Source organism: Aphis gossypii, chromosome 2 (assembly GCF_020184175.1).
Source record: "Aphis gossypii isolate Hap1 chromosome 2, ASM2018417v2, whole genome shotgun sequence".
Lineage (NCBI taxonomy): Eukaryota > Metazoa > Arthropoda > Insecta > Hemiptera > Aphididae > Aphis > Aphis gossypii.
In genome coordinates, this window is record NC_065531.1 from 51096196 (window position 1) to 51114214 (window position 18019).

The 18019-nt window shown below is 28.6% G+C and overlaps 2 protein-coding genes across 2 annotated transcripts; one reads left to right on the plus strand and one right to left on the minus strand.

Annotated features, from left to right (window-relative positions):
• Positions 1–3372: 3372 nt before the first annotated feature.
• LOC114125554 (DNA-directed RNA polymerase I subunit RPA1) lies at positions 3373–10173 on the minus strand. Its single transcript, XM_027989255.2, has 9 exons — positions 9421–10173; positions 6653–9324; positions 6428–6547; positions 6091–6366; positions 5677–6025; positions 5484–5581; positions 4172–4399; positions 3783–4113; positions 3373–3705 (listed from the first exon to the last, which is right to left on the minus strand). The coding sequence occupies exons 1-9, from the start codon at positions 10012–10014 to the stop codon at positions 3439–3441; spliced, it is 4935 nt and encodes a 1644-aa protein (XP_027845056.2). The 5' UTR covers positions 10015–10173; the 3' UTR covers positions 3373–3438.
• A 2965-nt stretch (positions 10174–13138) lies between these two features.
• Positions 13139–16308, plus strand: LOC114125571 (T-complex protein 1 subunit alpha). Its single transcript, XM_027989286.2, has 3 exons — positions 13139–13450; positions 13517–13645; positions 14681–16308. Exons 1-3 carry the CDS (start codon positions 13298–13300, stop codon positions 16061–16063), a joined length of 1665 nt encoding a protein of 554 aa, XP_027845087.1. The 5' UTR covers positions 13139–13297; the 3' UTR covers positions 16064–16308.
• The last annotated feature ends 1711 nt before the right edge of the window (positions 16309–18019 follow it).

Here is an 18019-nt window from a genome sequence, read left to right on the forward strand (position 1 = left end):
GTTATTATTAAGACTCACCGTTAGATTCATTAGGATAGTAGTAATGAGAAGTTTAGAATAAAGATTATAATATGAACTCTGCTTCTAACTACCTCATTATCAATGTTCAATATCCCTTTTTTCAGTTTTTGAACCGTCGACGCCGTGATAACTGCTTTCGCATCACTTCCACGTTCCACAGCGCATTCATCATTATCCTATTCAACTCAAAGATAACAAAACAATAAAATTCATTTTAAAATTTACAGAAAATCCCATGAACTATCAACTAATGAGCAAATTTAAGCTGTGCCCGCAATTACCTTGTTTTTTGTAAATTTGGCTTGGAAATTTAAGATGATAAAAAAAAATCGATTGTAAACCTGGCCCTATAATTTTCAATTACAATAAAGAAATATTGGTGAGTAAATACGTCAAACACGTGACTTTTTACTTAAAAAAAATAGATTTTACTTACATGATTACACTACAATTTCAGATATATTTTTATACTTACAATTTTACCTATATTTTTTACGCTGAATATTCAAATGAAATCCAACACAGACATTTTAACTACATTTTTACACAATTTTACATCATTTATACTACAAATTACATAGTACCTATGAATGAAAATATAAAAATGAAAATAAAACAGATTAATTTTTAGAGAATATAATATGAAACACCTCCTCGTGGTGCTCTCTGGGTAATAAATAATAATAAAAGATTATCAAAACTATTATAAGAAAATTATTAATTATATATCACTAGGGCTGGGATTTTGATGAAATCCGTAAGTATAAAATGTGTTTTGGGTGATTATTTTTCTTTATTTTTTGAAAAAATTTACCACAAATTTAGTGCATTTTCTTAGTTTTTGGAGTATTTTTTTAACAATTTGTTCATAAAATGAATGAAAATAGTTGTGACTTGGAGATGTGTCGTTCGCTAACGACCTAGTTCGTTTGAACTATTCACCCTAGTGAACGATTAGAACTAGTTCACTAAAAGTTCATCGTTCATCGTTCACTTGGAAAGAACAATATAATATAAGATTATTGTTTACGACCAAGTTTTATTATTTCGTACATTTCATTAAAATCGTTCAGTAGTTCATTCCGACAAATTGTTCCACACCAGACAACAAAGAATAATCTAGTTCCTGACGTTCTTCGTTCAGTGAACTATCTTCTTTTAAGTAGTGTTCAATCGTTCAATGAACTAGTTTAACTAAGTGAACGACGAACGAATGAATTAGTTTACCCAAGTGAACGATAAGTCCCATGTACTACAGGTATTAAATGTGACTTGTGAGTTGTGATTAACAAGAGACGTTCGACAAACAGTATGAATAATACATTATATAGCACAATTAATCGTCGATAACAAGTTTATCATAACTAGTCCTTTCCGCTCAAAATATCGCCGTTGTATACCTATAATTGGCTATTATGTACTATTATTTACATTACACTATACTGAATCATACATATATACAAAGCCACATATAGGTACAACTGTACAAGTTATCGTCAATAACAATTTTATTATAGATAGGCCACGATAAGTAATACTGAATAAGTAACCGATTAGTACGCCCAGAACTAAACAAGTAACAAATACTATAAAAATAAAAATAAAATATACAATTTTTTCCAATTTTGAAACTATGATAAATATAATATACACCTTAATCATTTTTACCTGTAAAAACAAGGGCTGAGTTTACAATCACCCAAATTGATAAATAGTAGGTCGGAGATAGAGTATACATTGTATACAGGAGTGAGGAGAGGATCCAGAAATGTTTTACGGAAAGGGCGCAAAAATGCATAATTGTCCTTATAGTTATGAGTGTTAAGTTGGCTGCCTGAATATTACCTATGCCTTACGACATAGGTAATATGTAAAACCAATAAAAAATATGTTGGCTCCACAGATATATACTATTAATAGTATATATCTGTGGTTGGCTCTTGACGTCTAGGTGTATAAAAAAGAAAAATTGGAACACAGCATAAGGTATAACACACTTACACACTAATCACTACACAATAGTATGTAGGTATGTATAACTATAAATAATAAAACACAATAAATATAAAATGTTATTATTTTGTTTCTCGTAATTTTATACTACTGTAGTTAAGTACTAGAGTCTAGTCTAGTTAATGGTTGTAATGAACTACGAAAATAATCAAAAACTCAATATATTATATAAATAACGCAAACCTATTTTTAGGGATTTTTTTATTTGGGGAGTGTGCACCCCCCCCCCTCTATTGATCCGTGTCTGGTTGTATAGTCATTTTAAAAAACAATACCTACATTTGAAAAATGCATTGTGTAAATCTAAAACAATCTAATTCCTTTTTATTAACATAATATTATGTTATTATTAATTTGTAGTTGCACACACTTGTAATCAATACAATCATATTTTCAATGCACTAAGTTTATATTTTTATAATAAAGAAAATACATTTTAATAGATTATTAAAATAAATATTTTTTAGTAAATATTAATTTGTTTACTCAACTTAGGTCATTAACAGATCGAATCGTTGAGACATATTTTAGCATAACCTTGACAAATGACCACTATCAGCAACCAGAAATACGTCTTAATAGTTTTGAGTGTTTAGACTAGATATTTTGTACATTAAACTGTTTCATTATTTGTCAGAGTCAATTAATATACAATATTATACATATTACATTTTGATGAATTTTTAAATAGGTACTGTTTTCTTCTTACACTCCATTAAAATTATTTTATAATTTAGTTTTTTATTTAAAAAAAAATATTAGTAGATAAAAGATTACCTTTTAATGTACATCTTTGATTAGAATTAAATTATTCTTCATTTTAAGTTTTATAGATCATTAAAATTTCTACATAATATAACATAAATACACAGTGACGTTTTTACAGGGGGAGTTCGGGTTCAACCGGGGGAGGGGGGGCAGAACAAAAAAAAAAAAGTTACTTAATGTTAAATAAATATTTTATTATAGGTTTTCTAATAATTTAACGATGTAGATAGACATAGACTGTCTATATAACTATCTAAGACAGGTTAGTTGGGTTATTTTGGTGTGGAGTATCTTAATTGAAATTTGTGTTACCCAGATGGGGTTTTTAAAATTTGAAAACCCCCCCAAGAAATTATTTAAAATACGCCACTGTAAATATATATTTTATTCATAAATTCATAATCTAAAACAATAAACCAAAACATAATTAACACATTGTAGTTTGTACTTTTTTAAAGCTAAAACGATTGCACACAATTTTCTGCCTCAAATACAATTAGATAAATATGAACTGTAACTCTACACAATATTTTTTACTTTAGTATAATTAGGAAGAAATAAAAACAGGAATTAAAAATACATACTTTATTTAAAATAACAAAATTAAAAGATCAGTTATTACAATTTCTAGTGAAATTATTGCCATAATAATTTAACAAGTCCACTTCCAATTTGAGCTTGTTGACCAATAATAAGAGTACTCGAAGGTGAAACTAGATTATCTTTTAATCCTCGAACTGTAGATTTTTTCAAATAATTAAGAGTAGATTCAAATGACATTTGTTGCAATGGTGATGGGCAGCCATTCATACCAACTCTATTTAATGCTTTATACTTGCCATCATAAGTCATATAATCAGCTATTAATGATAAATGTCGGGTATCTACATTAATACCATAAACCTAAATCAAAAGTATTATACAATGAATATAGATCTTGCATATCATTTTATTTCAATATTGAAGAACACAATACAAACCTTAAATACATTTTTTACTTCTTTAATAATAACCCTGTTGGCTGCTTCTATACCATATGTGTTCAACATCATTTGTATATCATTACAGTATAATGAATTTAAGTTTAAAATATTATTAAACCTAAAAAGCTCTGCTACACCACGTGAACCCTCAGTTTTTAATATTATTTTATCGTCTTCTTCAGTTAAAATAGCTCTATTGATACCAGGTATTTCGTGAATAATCACTCGATCCATCAAATCTTTAATTAAAGCTGTTAAGTCTATTCTTTTGAATTCCAAAGGTATAGATACTTGAATATAAGCAAATTTATATGGTTTCTTATCACATCTATAAAAGTTTAAAATCGATTAATTTTTTTTTTTTTTTTTTCAATGTATAGTCTTACTTGACATCGATTACAATTTGAGAATAATCTTTATTATTAATAAAATCTTCATTATTTTCATCTTCTAAGTCAATTTCACTATTTAATATACTATCTTTATCATTAATAAGTTTATTTTTTATAATATCTGAGGTATCACATTCGTTTTGTTTTTCATTTATCTCAGCTTCTTCATCACTCATTGGATCATCTTCATCTTTTTCATAATCATACTCTTCTGTCTGTGCTCTAAAATAGTTGAAAAGTTAAAATAGTTTTCATACTCTAAAGTAAAATAATTTTAGGAATATTTCAATACATAAAAATCTAAATTTGGACAAGTAGTTAATGAATTATAAGTATTTAAAGTTTAGGTAAGTAGAATGGAATGGTATGAGGATACCCTATAATAATATATTCCAAATGAGATTAGCCTTGCGCGGCGACCAGTTTTTGTCAGGTTCCCCCACCTAGTAGTTGTTCGACTGCAGCTCTACCAGCAGTGTCGGCCATGCCCATGCGCACAACTCGGCCGCCGAAACTGATCTCATTTGAAATAGAGTATAAAAAATTATGATTTACTCCTTTGCTCACCTAAACTTTAAATATTTATAACTCATAAAACTACTTGTTTCAAAATATCCAAAAAAATATTTAGCTTCATAATATGAAATTAAAAATGTATACTGCCATTCAAAAATGAAAAAACTTTAATTTTTTACAAATATAATTATACTTAAAAACATCAAATATGCAATTATAAGTAAAATAAGATTTAAACAAAATTTAAATCAAAACTTATAAATTGAATTAAAATCATATATTTTTGATATAATTAAAATTGTGTTAAAATAATATAAGTCATAAATATCCAAGCTCTACTTATAAGTTATAAGTTAAAGGCTGAGAATTCAAAATTGGCAAAATCTTGAGAAAAGAAAGTTAAATTTAATAATTTTAAGTTATAATATTAATATATATATATATATATATATATATATATATATCTATCAGAGGCGACCAAACAGTCAATCCCGGACAATTTCAAAGTCGATCATGTTAGAATTTATTTTTAGGGCCACGCTATATGTTTCTTAATAATTATATTTATTCAATAATAAAAAAAAATGTTCTATGGAAGTCGATCCTTAAAGAAAAAGTATATTTTTAGTAGATTGTGACCAAAAAAAGTTTGGCCACCCCTGATATATATATTATAACTAAAAAATTTAATATTTGATATCTATATTAAAATTATTTATTTTTTCATAACTTTGTCTTCTCTAATCTTTATAATTAATTGTTTAAAAGATCTTAAATATTAAATAATTACTTTCTTTTCATGGCCGCTGAATCAAATTCACCAGCTTCAGATTCACTATCAGAATCAACTTGATTTTTAGTTTTAGTTTCTTGGGGTTCAATTCCATCCTAAATTATTTTTATTCAATTATTTTTTTGTCATAAATAATAAAAATAACTTTCAATTACATTCAGAAACAGTACAAATTAATTATTATACTTACTAATAATGCATTTTCATCATTGTCATTATTCTTTTCTCTATTTATTTTAATCGCATTTTTAGTTTGTTCAGAAATTAATTCTCCACTAAAATTTTTTGACAAATTTTTAACGAACATTCTTTTTAAGTTTTCTGAAAATGTATTTTTAATGAATCTCATGACAGCTCTTGGTGTTACATGGGTTATAGATTCATAGCAACGATGTGGTAATAAATGCAATGTTAAATCATATTGCATATGTCTAACTGGATTTAATATTACTTTTTCTCGAACTTGAACTTTTGATAAAACATCTTTCAATGTTATTTTAGTCATTAATTTCCTTAAAAATTCTGCTTCATTTTGAACACTAAACATAAATATTTCAAACACTTTAAGTAGTTATCAATTATGACAAAATTTATTTAAATTTACTTTTCAGACGGGAAAAATGGTATTTCCATTGATGGAGTTTTAATAGTTTTTGTAGCCATCATTAATATCTCACGTAGTCTAGGAATACCTAGGGTGACATTCATTTCACCACGACCAGCAAAGTGAAAAGTATTCAATGTCATCTGTGTTGATGGTTCGCCCACAGATTGGGCAGCAATACAACCCACTGGTTCACCAGCTGCAGCTGTGGCTGCCATAGCTTTGAGACGAATTGATTCTTTTGCAATTAGTTTGTCATCGTCATTCAATCCATTACTTAAAAATCAAATATTAAAATGTAAGTAATATATTATTAATAAATATTTAAATTTTTTACTTAGTATCAAAATATTTATTAATTGATGAATCCATTTTTTCTGATAATAAGCCATAGTGTCCTCCAGGGTGAAAAGTTGCTCCAACAGGATCAGGTATTCTTTGTATGTTTTCAGTATAACTATCAATGTATAATTAAGACAAGTTGTAATTAAATATTATAAAATAGAAAGTTTAAAAATTATTATTATTTTTTTTTTTTATAAAAACAAATCTTAGTACTTACGACTTTTTAACATCTTCATCCATTTCATACCACTTTTTACACATTCTTAAGTCTTGTGCACAACGACCATTTTTAATTTTTGAATTCTTTTTTACTTTAGAAGTTTGTTTACACCAACTTAAAAATTCACTTTCCCTATTTATAGTTTTTTTTATTTTCATAGCAGACTTGATTTCTTCTAGTTTTTTATCAAGTTCTTTGTAACATTCATCATTTCTGATTTTTTTAAGAGCTTTGAAAGAATTTACATTGCTAGCTAGGAAACCAAACTGCTTTTCATTGCAAAAACTGCTTTTGGTAACTTCTAAACCATCCTCACCATATAAATACTGCACAATACTTCCATTGCTATCTCTAACAGTCATATCATAATTGACAATGAGGCTTTCAAGATGTTTAATCAAGCAACGCTGTAAATAACCACTTCTACTTGTTTTAACAGCTGTATCGATAAGACCTTCACGCCCAGCCATGCAATGAAAAAAAAATTCTTGGGGTTGAATGCCAGTCATAAATCTACTACCTATAAATCCTCCAGCTTTAGGTAGTGTATCAAATGGCGGAAAACTTGGTAAAGTTCTACCAGATATCATCATAGGTGGTCTTTTACCTTCTAACTCAATTTGCCCTAAACAACATGATATCTGTATAGTGTTTACAGTAGATCCTTTTGCTCCCGATTGTACCATTAGCTGTAAGTTATTATTAGGGAACGGTTGAAGTAATCCTTTGGGGATACAAGCTCTAGTTATTTTATTAGTAAATGGCTGTAGATGTTTTTTGTAATTTCTATCAACTAGTATGGCGAAGTGGTTACTTTTGCTGTATGATTCGGCTAATTTAATATTCATTGCTTCTTCGTCTATATATTCAATACCAAGAGATTCTTGAGCAGCTAATGTTCCAGCAGTTTTAGATTCATCAATAGCAGTTTGACGTAGATGATCAGCTTTTTCAGTCACTAATATATCTTCTACGCCTAAAGTAAAGGCATCGCATTGTAGATAAACAGTAAATAATTTACTGAATGCACTTAGTAACTGTGCTGAATATTTTCCACCATATAGTTCAAAGAAACAATGCACCAAACTGTAAGTAGAAGCACCAATATGATTTTTGTCAAGAATTCCTGATAATAAATTACCATTCCGTACAATAAAATTGAATTCAGATAATAAATCTGGGTATTCATAATTATTTGGATTTCTCCAACATTTTTGTTCAAGTTTAGATTTGGACATTAAATTTATGAATGTTTTTTGATTAAAAGGAGTCAAGTTAATAATTAATGTAGAAATAATTTGTTTACCAGACCATAACATTACAGGTTTAATGATAGCTGGAGGAACAGTCTTAATTTCACGATCTAATGAACTTAATGCTTGATATACAAAATGCATATACTCTCTTCGAGTAAAAAAACGTCCTCTGATAGTCATTCTCACACTTGATATAATATGATCTTGTATAAGTCCACTTAATGGAGTACCATCACGAGGTACTAAATATTGGTAAACAGCACTGGCTAATTCCTTAGCTTCACACTTTGCTAATTCACTTTGAGGTAAATGAGCATTCATTTCATCACCATCAAAATCAGCATTATAAGCTTTACAATTAGCATAATGTAATCTTAATGTTTTTTCTCCTTTTAAAACCTTAACTCTATGTGCCATAATACTAGGTTTGTGTAAAGATGGCTGTCGATTAACAAGCATCATATCCCCATCAATCACATGTCTATGAACAATTTGAGGACCTCTAGAATTTGGACCTTTGTAAAAAAGGGTTTTTGATAAAGCTTCTCTGCGTGATTTGTTTGTAGCAGATAACCATTTTACAATTCCTTCATCTGTTTCAATCATATTTGCACCTGGATAATGATTTGGGCCATTTAATACAACTCCATGTAATCCTTTATTGTTCCAGTCAGTAACAGCTACAGGATAAGTTAATTTTTTAGCAAATTCAACTGGTATGCCAATTTCATCAGTGTCTAAATAAGGATCGGGTGTAATAACCGAACGTGCAAAATAATCAACACGTTTACCCATCATATTTTGACGTATAATACCAGATTTTTTTTCCAATAATTGTTTTAACCCGATTCTAATTGTTTGATCTTTAATATTATAAGATTTATACAAACTTCCATCCAAAAGAGCATCAACACACATTTGTAAATTATGCATACTAATTTGGATCTTTTCTACACTATCTTTTCCTTGACTTTCATTGACAAGTTCAGTAATTTCTGATGAAATTTCTTGGCCTTCTTTTTGATCCCGTAATAACCATATATATTGAATTACCTTGGCTTCTCGTAAAATAGACTTGTAAGTTGAATTTCTAGGACTCTCGATTAGTTTTCCTTTAACCATTAAGTTAGGACGAATATTAGAAGGGGTAACAAGTACTTCAGACATAAAACAAATATCTGTAGGATATTCAACTTTCAAACCAGCTAAGACTGGTAATAAAGCACTTATAAAATGTTTTTCATTGATCCACAGTTGTCTCATATGCTCTCTTATATCTGTTGGAAACAAATATTCTTTAATTTTTTTATCTTTTTTTGATTTAACTGCATGAGAAATAGTAATTGTTGAAAATGATTTAGAAATAGATGAAAGTGGTTGTTTACAATGCATACATCCAGTTCGTCGAGCAACCTGTAAAAGAAATACAATTTGATGAAGAACAAATTAATCATTAGTGCAGTATTTTTATGAAATTCAAACCATTTAAACATAAATTTAGGTACTCACTTGATTCATGGTTTCAGCAATGAAAGCCTGTCGTACTTCATCAGCACTCTTCACATAAGACCCATCATTTTCTTGTAAACGTTCTTTTAAATATAAACTGATAAATGTTTCTAGTTCTTCAACAGACAAATTTCTATCGTCATCTTCACTCAGACCATTTATTTCTGTGGCCAAGTCGTGGGCATCTGTAAGTTGACCATTATCAAGGAGCTTTAACTGTGCTGCCAACAATATAGTAGTTTCTCGTGGTAACAATACTTTGTAGCACGATAAACAGCTAATCTTGAGTATGTGAATGACTGCTGCGGTAAATATTGGATTGATTACTGGGCAAGGTAACTCAATATGACCAAAATGGCCAGAACACAGAACTGCATTTTGATTACAAGTTGAGCACTTGCCACTGTTTGTATGAATAGACCCGAGACGCGCATCATATAATCCTCCGGGTACGGGTTCGCCCAAAGGAGTAAATGATATAAGGGAATCTATACGTGCCACTGACAGTTTTTTTACTTCTTCCGATGAAAACATATTAAATTCCATACTGGTGGGCTTAAACGGATCCACATTGTAAAAATTATGGTAAAACATTTCGAACAATTAAATGATCAGTAAGAAAAAAAACGCGAATCAACCGTCGAGTAAATTACAAAAGGAACGGGGAGGACACCGTGATAAATCGGTTCATCCGTACATCAGTCTCAATAGTCAATGACCAGTTAACAGTCTGTAGTTGTAACTTGTACAGTATTTACTATCACTACATATTTTGAAAATCACGTGCGCGAGCCGCGAATTATAGATAAGAGATAGTGCACAGAGATGTTGTTTTTTATTCCATGAAATATAATTCTAAATAATTTTTATAAAAATAAAAAAAACATATTTTATACATTTTAACATTTTATTATTAAAAATACCACAAATTTTTAAAATAAAAATTTTATTCTAAATATCTGTGTTAAATACACAATCTGTATTCTGTAATTATTATTATTTTCCAACAAGGTGGATATCCACCTTATTTTACAATTAGCGTGTATGATATTGTGATGGAGGTCCACATACTTCTACTACACTGTCTAGTATAGAAATCTGTGTGGAGCCGTGGAGGTAATATGGCTTGAATGACAGGAGATAAGAAGCCGCCCATAGGAGGTTTTTTTTAGTGCTATTGTAAGAAAGAATGAAATAGAATACAAAGGAAAAGGAGGATAGTACAATCATTTTAATTTAGCAGGTCCCGACATCAAGCACGATTTAAGATCGTGACACCAAGAACGTTTAAGTCGCCTTTTGGGGTGACCACTCACCAAGATAAGCATTGGTGTGTAGTTCGGATATCAAGGTCTCTGTTACGTATATTACCCATAAGTACATTTGTGATTTATATATTTATTTCGATATTTGACAATACAAAAAAAAAAGAAACGATATTATATATGTATAGCTGTGTACACAAACGTCACAGCCAGTAATTTGCTGCGGTCGACTTATAAGTATTTTATTTTATAATATAAATAATATATAATATGACGAGTATTCAGTACATGGTAGGTATATGAAATTGTATCACTTAACATTTTTGTTGATTTTCCGTCTAGATAAACATATTATAAATACTTTTACAACATTTTATGGAAAACAATCACTAATACGTCAGTAATAAGTATAATATTTTAATAACGAATGTACTTAAAAATTAAACTTGTTTTACAGTAAAAAAAAGCGGGTAAATGGGTACCGTTCTGCTGTACATTAGGTACTGTGTGGATCAAAATGATATATTATAGGAGTGTTAAATTTGAATCCAATGATAGTTATCATTGTATACGAAAAACGATTCTGAACGAAGATGATTTGTCAGCCTAGAATATAATTTTCAGTGGTTGGTGAAAAAGGTGGTTTATGTTTTAATGGCCTGAATATACCAACATTTAAGTTCTTTTATAATTATTGTAAGCTAAACTTATGAAAAATCTTGTATTCAATTTTCAACTCTTAGCTACTTATGCAAAATTTTTTATGAATTATACCTACAAAAAAACTTAAATAAATACTTTAAAGTAAAATACTTATGTCAAATATGATATAATTAAATAAACATAACATGATAAAATAGACTTAGAAACAAAAATTAACATCAGTATTACGCCATTACACATTATAGGTACATATTAATCATACTATTCATACTATATATATACTATATATCATTACTCTATGATATTAATATAATATACGATATTATGTTTAGGTACCTATATTGACTTTTTATGAATATATTAATACACACAATATATTATTATTATTATTTACACAAATACACAGAATAGACAGTATAGTACCTATTATAATAATTTAACGAGGATTTCAATACCTATTTTGATTCGTACATTGTATACCTGTTTAGATGGTCTTTTTAAATTTATATTTTAATATAATATACCTACTATTCATTAGGTAATCAATAATAATATGAATAAATATATTTTCAAAAAAATAGTTTTACGATGACGAGCAAATGCACATATTATTATCATTAAAATGACGTTATGTAATTATTATGTTATCATTTTATAGATATAGCTAGATGCTAGTGTATAAGTCTAACGCATAATATGTATTTTATAATATTAGCATGGCCCAAACCATTTTTTTCTGAATTAATTAAAAGGGTTTACGACATCTCAAAGTTACCAGCTACCATATAAATTTTTTTTTGATATTGATAATAATATAACATAATATGATGGTGAATTATCATTAACCCTTCACTGCATGATTTTTTTATTGAATATAATCTGTAGAATCCATTAAAATTATTTAAACAATTCAGTTTTTAAACAAATGATAATTTGTCCATCAAACAACTAAACTAAATCGTCGAAAATAAAGATAAAATATTATTTTTTTTAAATAACTAATATTTTATTTCACGTCTTTGATTAAATTTTGTATTCATTTTATTACTTAAATCATGACTAAAGATATATTTATATTTAGCTAAAAGGTATCAGGTATCATTAAATTCATTAATCGTTAGCCGAAAAGCGGTACGAAGTTTGCTAAGTCAGCTAGTCATTACATATTATTAAAATTTATATTTAGTATATTATACTTGGCTAAAATGCACTTTACCACCCCATGCAAATTTTTCGATTTTTTTCATTATTGTAGTATTGTACATAGTAATGTAGTTTGTCATGTTGAGGGGCCATATTTTAATGAGAAAAAATATCTACGGGTCAGCTGACTTCCTAAACTCTCTCCTGGATCTACTCCTGCCAAATCTCCAGATCTGTAATGTCCTCTTTTTTTTAAAAAAAATGTATGACGATTGAATAAATAGTTTTGAAGCCAACCCATGACAAAGATTTCTACTTTGACACGTCAAATACTTTAAATTGCTTTTATATAATTAGATACAGACTCTGTCTCAGATATAAATTAGATAATGTATCCGACTTTAGCATAGACATGTCTATGAACTTTAGTGAGTTCACGATTTTTTAAGATAGACCATGGTGTATACCCTCCTAAAATCATGGCCATAATATAATATATATATATATATATTATATATGTATAATATATTGTGGACTCGGTGCATTGGAAGAAAAAAAGAAGATAAGCATAATGAATAGTGTGATAATAGTTATAAAATATACTTTTATTTAAAAACATAACCTCAAATCTTAATATGGCAGGGTAGGGGTAGATGCACACTATTTCAATAAGCCATAAGGCGACTCTCCGAGTCGATTTGTTTGTGAGCATAGGCAAGTATACAAGCTACACATCCGTAGAAAAGATATTGTTCAAGTTCTTATAATAATTTTTCGTGTGAAACTGTGAAACATAAATACAAGTCATGTCTGTAAGTGCGTTGACTGTAGCCGGTTCTAGGACGTCTGGAACACCCATCCGTACACAAAATGTGATGGCAGCAAATGCTATTGCAAACATTGTTAAAAGTTCATTAGGTCCAGTTGGTCTGGATAAAATGTTGGTTGATGACATTGGAGTAAGTTAAAATAATTGTTTTACACTTAAAAAATATTCTGTGGAATACTCAAATTTATGGTTTTAGGATGTTACTGTAACCAATGACGGTGCTACTATTTTGAAATTGTTGGATGTTGAACATCCTGCTGCTCGAGTCCTTGTTGAATTGGCTCAGTTACAAGATGAAGAAGTTGGTGATGGCACAACATCAGTTGTAAGTATACTATAGAACTATTATTTTTTAACTTTGTACTAAAGGCTTGACTGAGCACCCAAAATAGAAACTTAATAAATACATTTTTGTCTTTAATTAAAATTTTTTCTTTTTTATAAATATCTGAACATAATAATATACAATGTGTCCCGGGGCGAAGTGACCGGCCGCCGTCATATAGTATACCTAAAATGACGAAGAAATAAACTTTAAAGTGGGGGTCTAACTCTTTTTTTTTTTTGAGTTATGGCGAGAGTTATGGTCAATTTAAGTTTTTTTAAACCAAACAAAAACTACCACAGATTTTTTTATGTTTCTCCGAAAATTTTCAACATTTTAACATAATTTTTTTTTTGTTTTAAAGCTATTTAATTGTCCTTTCAACCAACATACGCAATTAAATCAAACTTATGTAAATTATTATTATTAAATTGAAAAAATTAAATTTTTTTATCAAAAGTTGGAATTTTTAAAAATAAATCTCGTATTACTCAAAATAATTCAATATTTAGTATGGGTTATTTTGGTTGTGTATTATTCTACAGAATAATACCTTGAATACCTTATAAGTTTGGTTTTCATATCTTTCATAATCGCAGAGTTATACGCAGCTAAACATTACAGGTCTTTTGTGATTTTAATTATTAATTTTATAAAATTTATAATTTTTCTAAACATTAAGTCTAACTTAGGCATAAACTCATTAGAGGTGATAAAAATAATGTAAGAAGTCAATTTTTTTTAAAAATAAAATGAAAATAAAGTAGTTTAATAATAATAATTAAATAACAAGGAAATAAATGTTATGTTTATTTGATTAATTAATAAGATTTTCAAAGTGTTCCCCACCTGACTGCAAACAAGCTTGAGCTCTAAATGAAACACTTTCAAAAAAAGAAGTTGCATTATTCATATTTGTCAATACCTATCTATGATTTCTTACAAACTAAAAAAATCTGCTATCCGTGCTTTCAAAAATTTTCTGATTTTGCCTATGAACATACATGTATTATATTATCTTGTATTTATTTTCAGGTTATAATAGCTGCAGAGTTATTGAAAAATGCAGATGAGTTGGTTAAACAAAAAATACATCCAACTTCTATCATAAGTGGATATCGATTGGCATGCAAAGAATCTTGTAAATATATACAGAATAATTTAACTGTAAACGTTGATGATTTACGTCGTGATTGGTTGGAAAATGCTGCTACTACATCTATGTCAAGCAAATTAATCATGGCTGATTCAGAATTCTTTTCAAAAATGGTTGTAGATGCATGCATGCTTGTGAAACGACCATCTGATAAACGTGGTGGAGTATCTGTACCAATTAAGACCATTAATGTACTTAAAGCACATGGTAAAAGTGCACGAGAAAGTTTACTCATTCAAGGATATGCTTTGAATTGTACTGTTGCTTCCGAAGCAATGCCAAAAAAAATCTTAAATGCCAAAATTGCATGTTTAGATTTTTCTTTACAAAAAACTAAGATGAAATTAGGTGTACAAGTTTTAGTTAATGATGTTGACCAGCTTGAAGCAATTCGTCAACGTGAGTCTGATATAACTAAAGAGCGAGTTCAAAAAATTTTAGCAACTGGAGCTAATGTTATATTATGCACTGGTGGTATTGATGACATTTGCTTGAAGTATTTCATCGAAGCAAAAGCATTGGCTGTACGCCGTGTTAAGAAGGTCGATTTAAAAAGAATTGCAAAAGCTACAGGTGCATCTTTTTTAACTTCTTTAACAAATATGGAAGGAGAAGAGACTTTTGAAAGTTCTAGTCTTGGGGAAGCTGCTGAAGTTGTACAAGACCAAATATCTGACGATGAATTAATAATTGTAAAAGGACCAAAAGCTCAAAGCGCTGCTTCAATTATATTACGTGGACCCAATGATTTTTATTGTGATGAAATGGAACGTTCCATTCATGATGCCTTGTGTGCTGTTCAGCGTGTACTTGAATCCAAATCTGCTGTAGCTGGTGGTGGAGCAGTTGAAGCAGCTTTATCTATTTATTTAGAAAATTTTGCTACATCTTTGAGTTCCCGGGAACAACTGGCTATTGCAGAATTTGCACGCTCTCTGTTAGTTATTCCTAAAACCTTAGCTATTAATGCTGCACAGGACGCTACTGAGTTAGTGGCTAAACTCAGATCTTATCATAATGAAAGTCAAACAAGTAGTGAAAACGATGTTTATAAATGGTACGGATTAGATTTAGAAGAAGGTGAAATACGTGATAATCTAAAAGCTGGTGTCTTAGAACCTGCCATATCTAAAATTAAGTCATTGAAATTTGCAACAGAGGCTGCAATAACTATTCTCAGAATAGATGATATGATTAAATTAGATCCTGAACAAAAAGCTGGCCGTGGATATCAACAAGCCTATGATGCTGGAGAACTTTAACTAATAAACATAATTATTCATGAAAAAATTAACACTTGGTTACTAATATTTTTTAATACATTTTGTATGCTATGTGCAAAAAAATGCATATTTTATTTTGTTATTATTTTATCTATTTAAATGCCTTGTAAGCTTACATAATAATAACATACACTTTCAGATACATTTATAAATGAAAAAGTATTATCTTTTTTTTTTATATTCACTTATGTTTAATAAAAAATCATAATTTTTACTAAATTAAATTGTTGATTAATATGTTGAGTGAAAACTAGATATTTTCTAGATAGCACATTATATTTATTAAATAACACTTATTATGTGTTTGTTTAATATTTATATGAGTATGAATTATGAGTAAATATGTTTTTGAATGTTTTTAATATTTGATATTTTAACATTTTTGTCACAAATAAAACAAAATTATGTATAATCTATTTTGGATTCTGAGCGGAATGATGAACCAAATGATTTTATAATAAACAAGTATAGTAGTAAAATGCTTCAATTTTAAACTTTTTAGTCAACTCTAAAAGCATATTGGATCTATTTACCTAAACAACCTACAATTTGTAAATGTATTGCAAGGTCCTCACAAGTTGTTATTTATGAATTTAATAAAAGAAAAGTACCATTATACACATTATAATTCCACAAATATTTATTTGCATGCTTAAAATTCAAATTGTTGACAAAATACTATAATCACGTGAAAACTAACAACTTTCTTACTTTTCTATAAATCTATAATGAAGAATCATAAAAACTTCAAAATGTATTACAACATTCTTCTTTAAACGATTTTAAATATTTGTTATTATTCAAAAAGTCTAAGTCGTAGATACTTGAAACTTTCACAGTTTCACCTGTTGTTTAAATTGGCATTTTCTATGTATAATATATTATTATGATTTAATTTTATTTAGGTCATTTAAACATAAACCAACTTTTTCACCACCCAGTAAAAAATATATTATATCATAGACTAACAAATTATCTCCGTTCAGAATCATTTTTCGTATACGATGATCATTGCATTCAAATTTAATATACCTATTATAGTGACTTAGGTACTCTATATCCGAGGTCCACTCAATACCTACTGTCTAAAAGAGCATTACCCACTTGAATAATTGATCATCCTTTTCAGATTCTGAACGAAAAGATGAATATATTGATTTTACAATAATGTAAGTGTTTTTGTTTTTATGTCTGTTTACAGCATAACTAGTCGAAATAATGCTTCAATTTCAAACTTCGGGGGTGGCTTTCGTTGGAAAAATGAATATTCTTGATGCATTATAGAGGTCAAAATTAAACATTTTCCAATAGTTTTCAAAAGATGTGACGGAAAAACGGGAATTTTTACGTAAAACCAATTTCGACTAAATCGATTTTTTTATATGATTGTAGCTTGAAAACTAATCACTGTAAGTCTGTAAATACTTGAATTTTTCACCAAATGTTTTGATAAGTGTTATCTACATACAGTTAAATTTTCAACATTTTTTGAACTTTTTTAAGCTATTTATAGACAACTGTAATTTCAATGTTTCTGAGAATTTTTTTTTGAAGTGTCGATGTATTAATTTTGGTTGACCAAAAACACTTGAAAATTTAATACAATAATAATCGTTAGCCCCTTTTTAGATTCTGAACGGAGTGATGAATGTATTGATTTTACAATAATGTATGTTTTTTTTTTGTGTCTGTGTACAGCATAACTAGTCGAAATAATGCTTCAATTTCAAACTTCGGGGGTGGTTTCCGATGGAAAAGTGAATATCCTTGGTGTATTATACTGGTAAAAAGTAAACATTTTCCAACAGTTTTCAAAAAAATCGAGAAAAACAAAAAAAAAATGACGGAAAAACGGGAATTTTTACGCAAAACCAGTTTTCGACTGAATCGATTTTTTTATATGGTTGTAATTCAAAAACTAATCACTGTAAATAC

Bases quoted from the DNA above. Each gene is read 5' to 3' on its own strand.
- LOC114125554 (XM_027989255.2), bottom strand. From the start codon at position 10,014: ATGTTTTACCATAATTTTTACAATGTGGATCCGTTTAAGCCCACCAGT. The intron at 5,582-5,676 runs GTAAGTATAATA...AAAATAATTTAG, and splicing joins ATGATGAAAATGCATTATTA to GATGGAATTGAACCCCAAGA. The intron at 4,114-4,171 runs GTAAGACTATAC...AAACTTTTATAG, and splicing joins CAAATTGTAATCGATGTCAA to ATGTGATAAGAAACCATATA.
- LOC114125571 (XM_027989286.2), top strand. From the start codon at position 13,298: ATGTCTGTAAGTGCGTTGACTGTAGCCGGTTCTAGGACGTCTGGAACA. The intron at 13,451-13,516 runs GTAAGTTAAAAT...TTATGGTTTTAG, and splicing joins TGTTGGTTGATGACATTGGA to GATGTTACTGTAACCAATGA. The intron at 13,646-14,680 runs GTAAGTATACTA...ATTTATTTTCAG, and splicing joins GTGATGGCACAACATCAGTT to GTTATAATAGCTGCAGAGTT.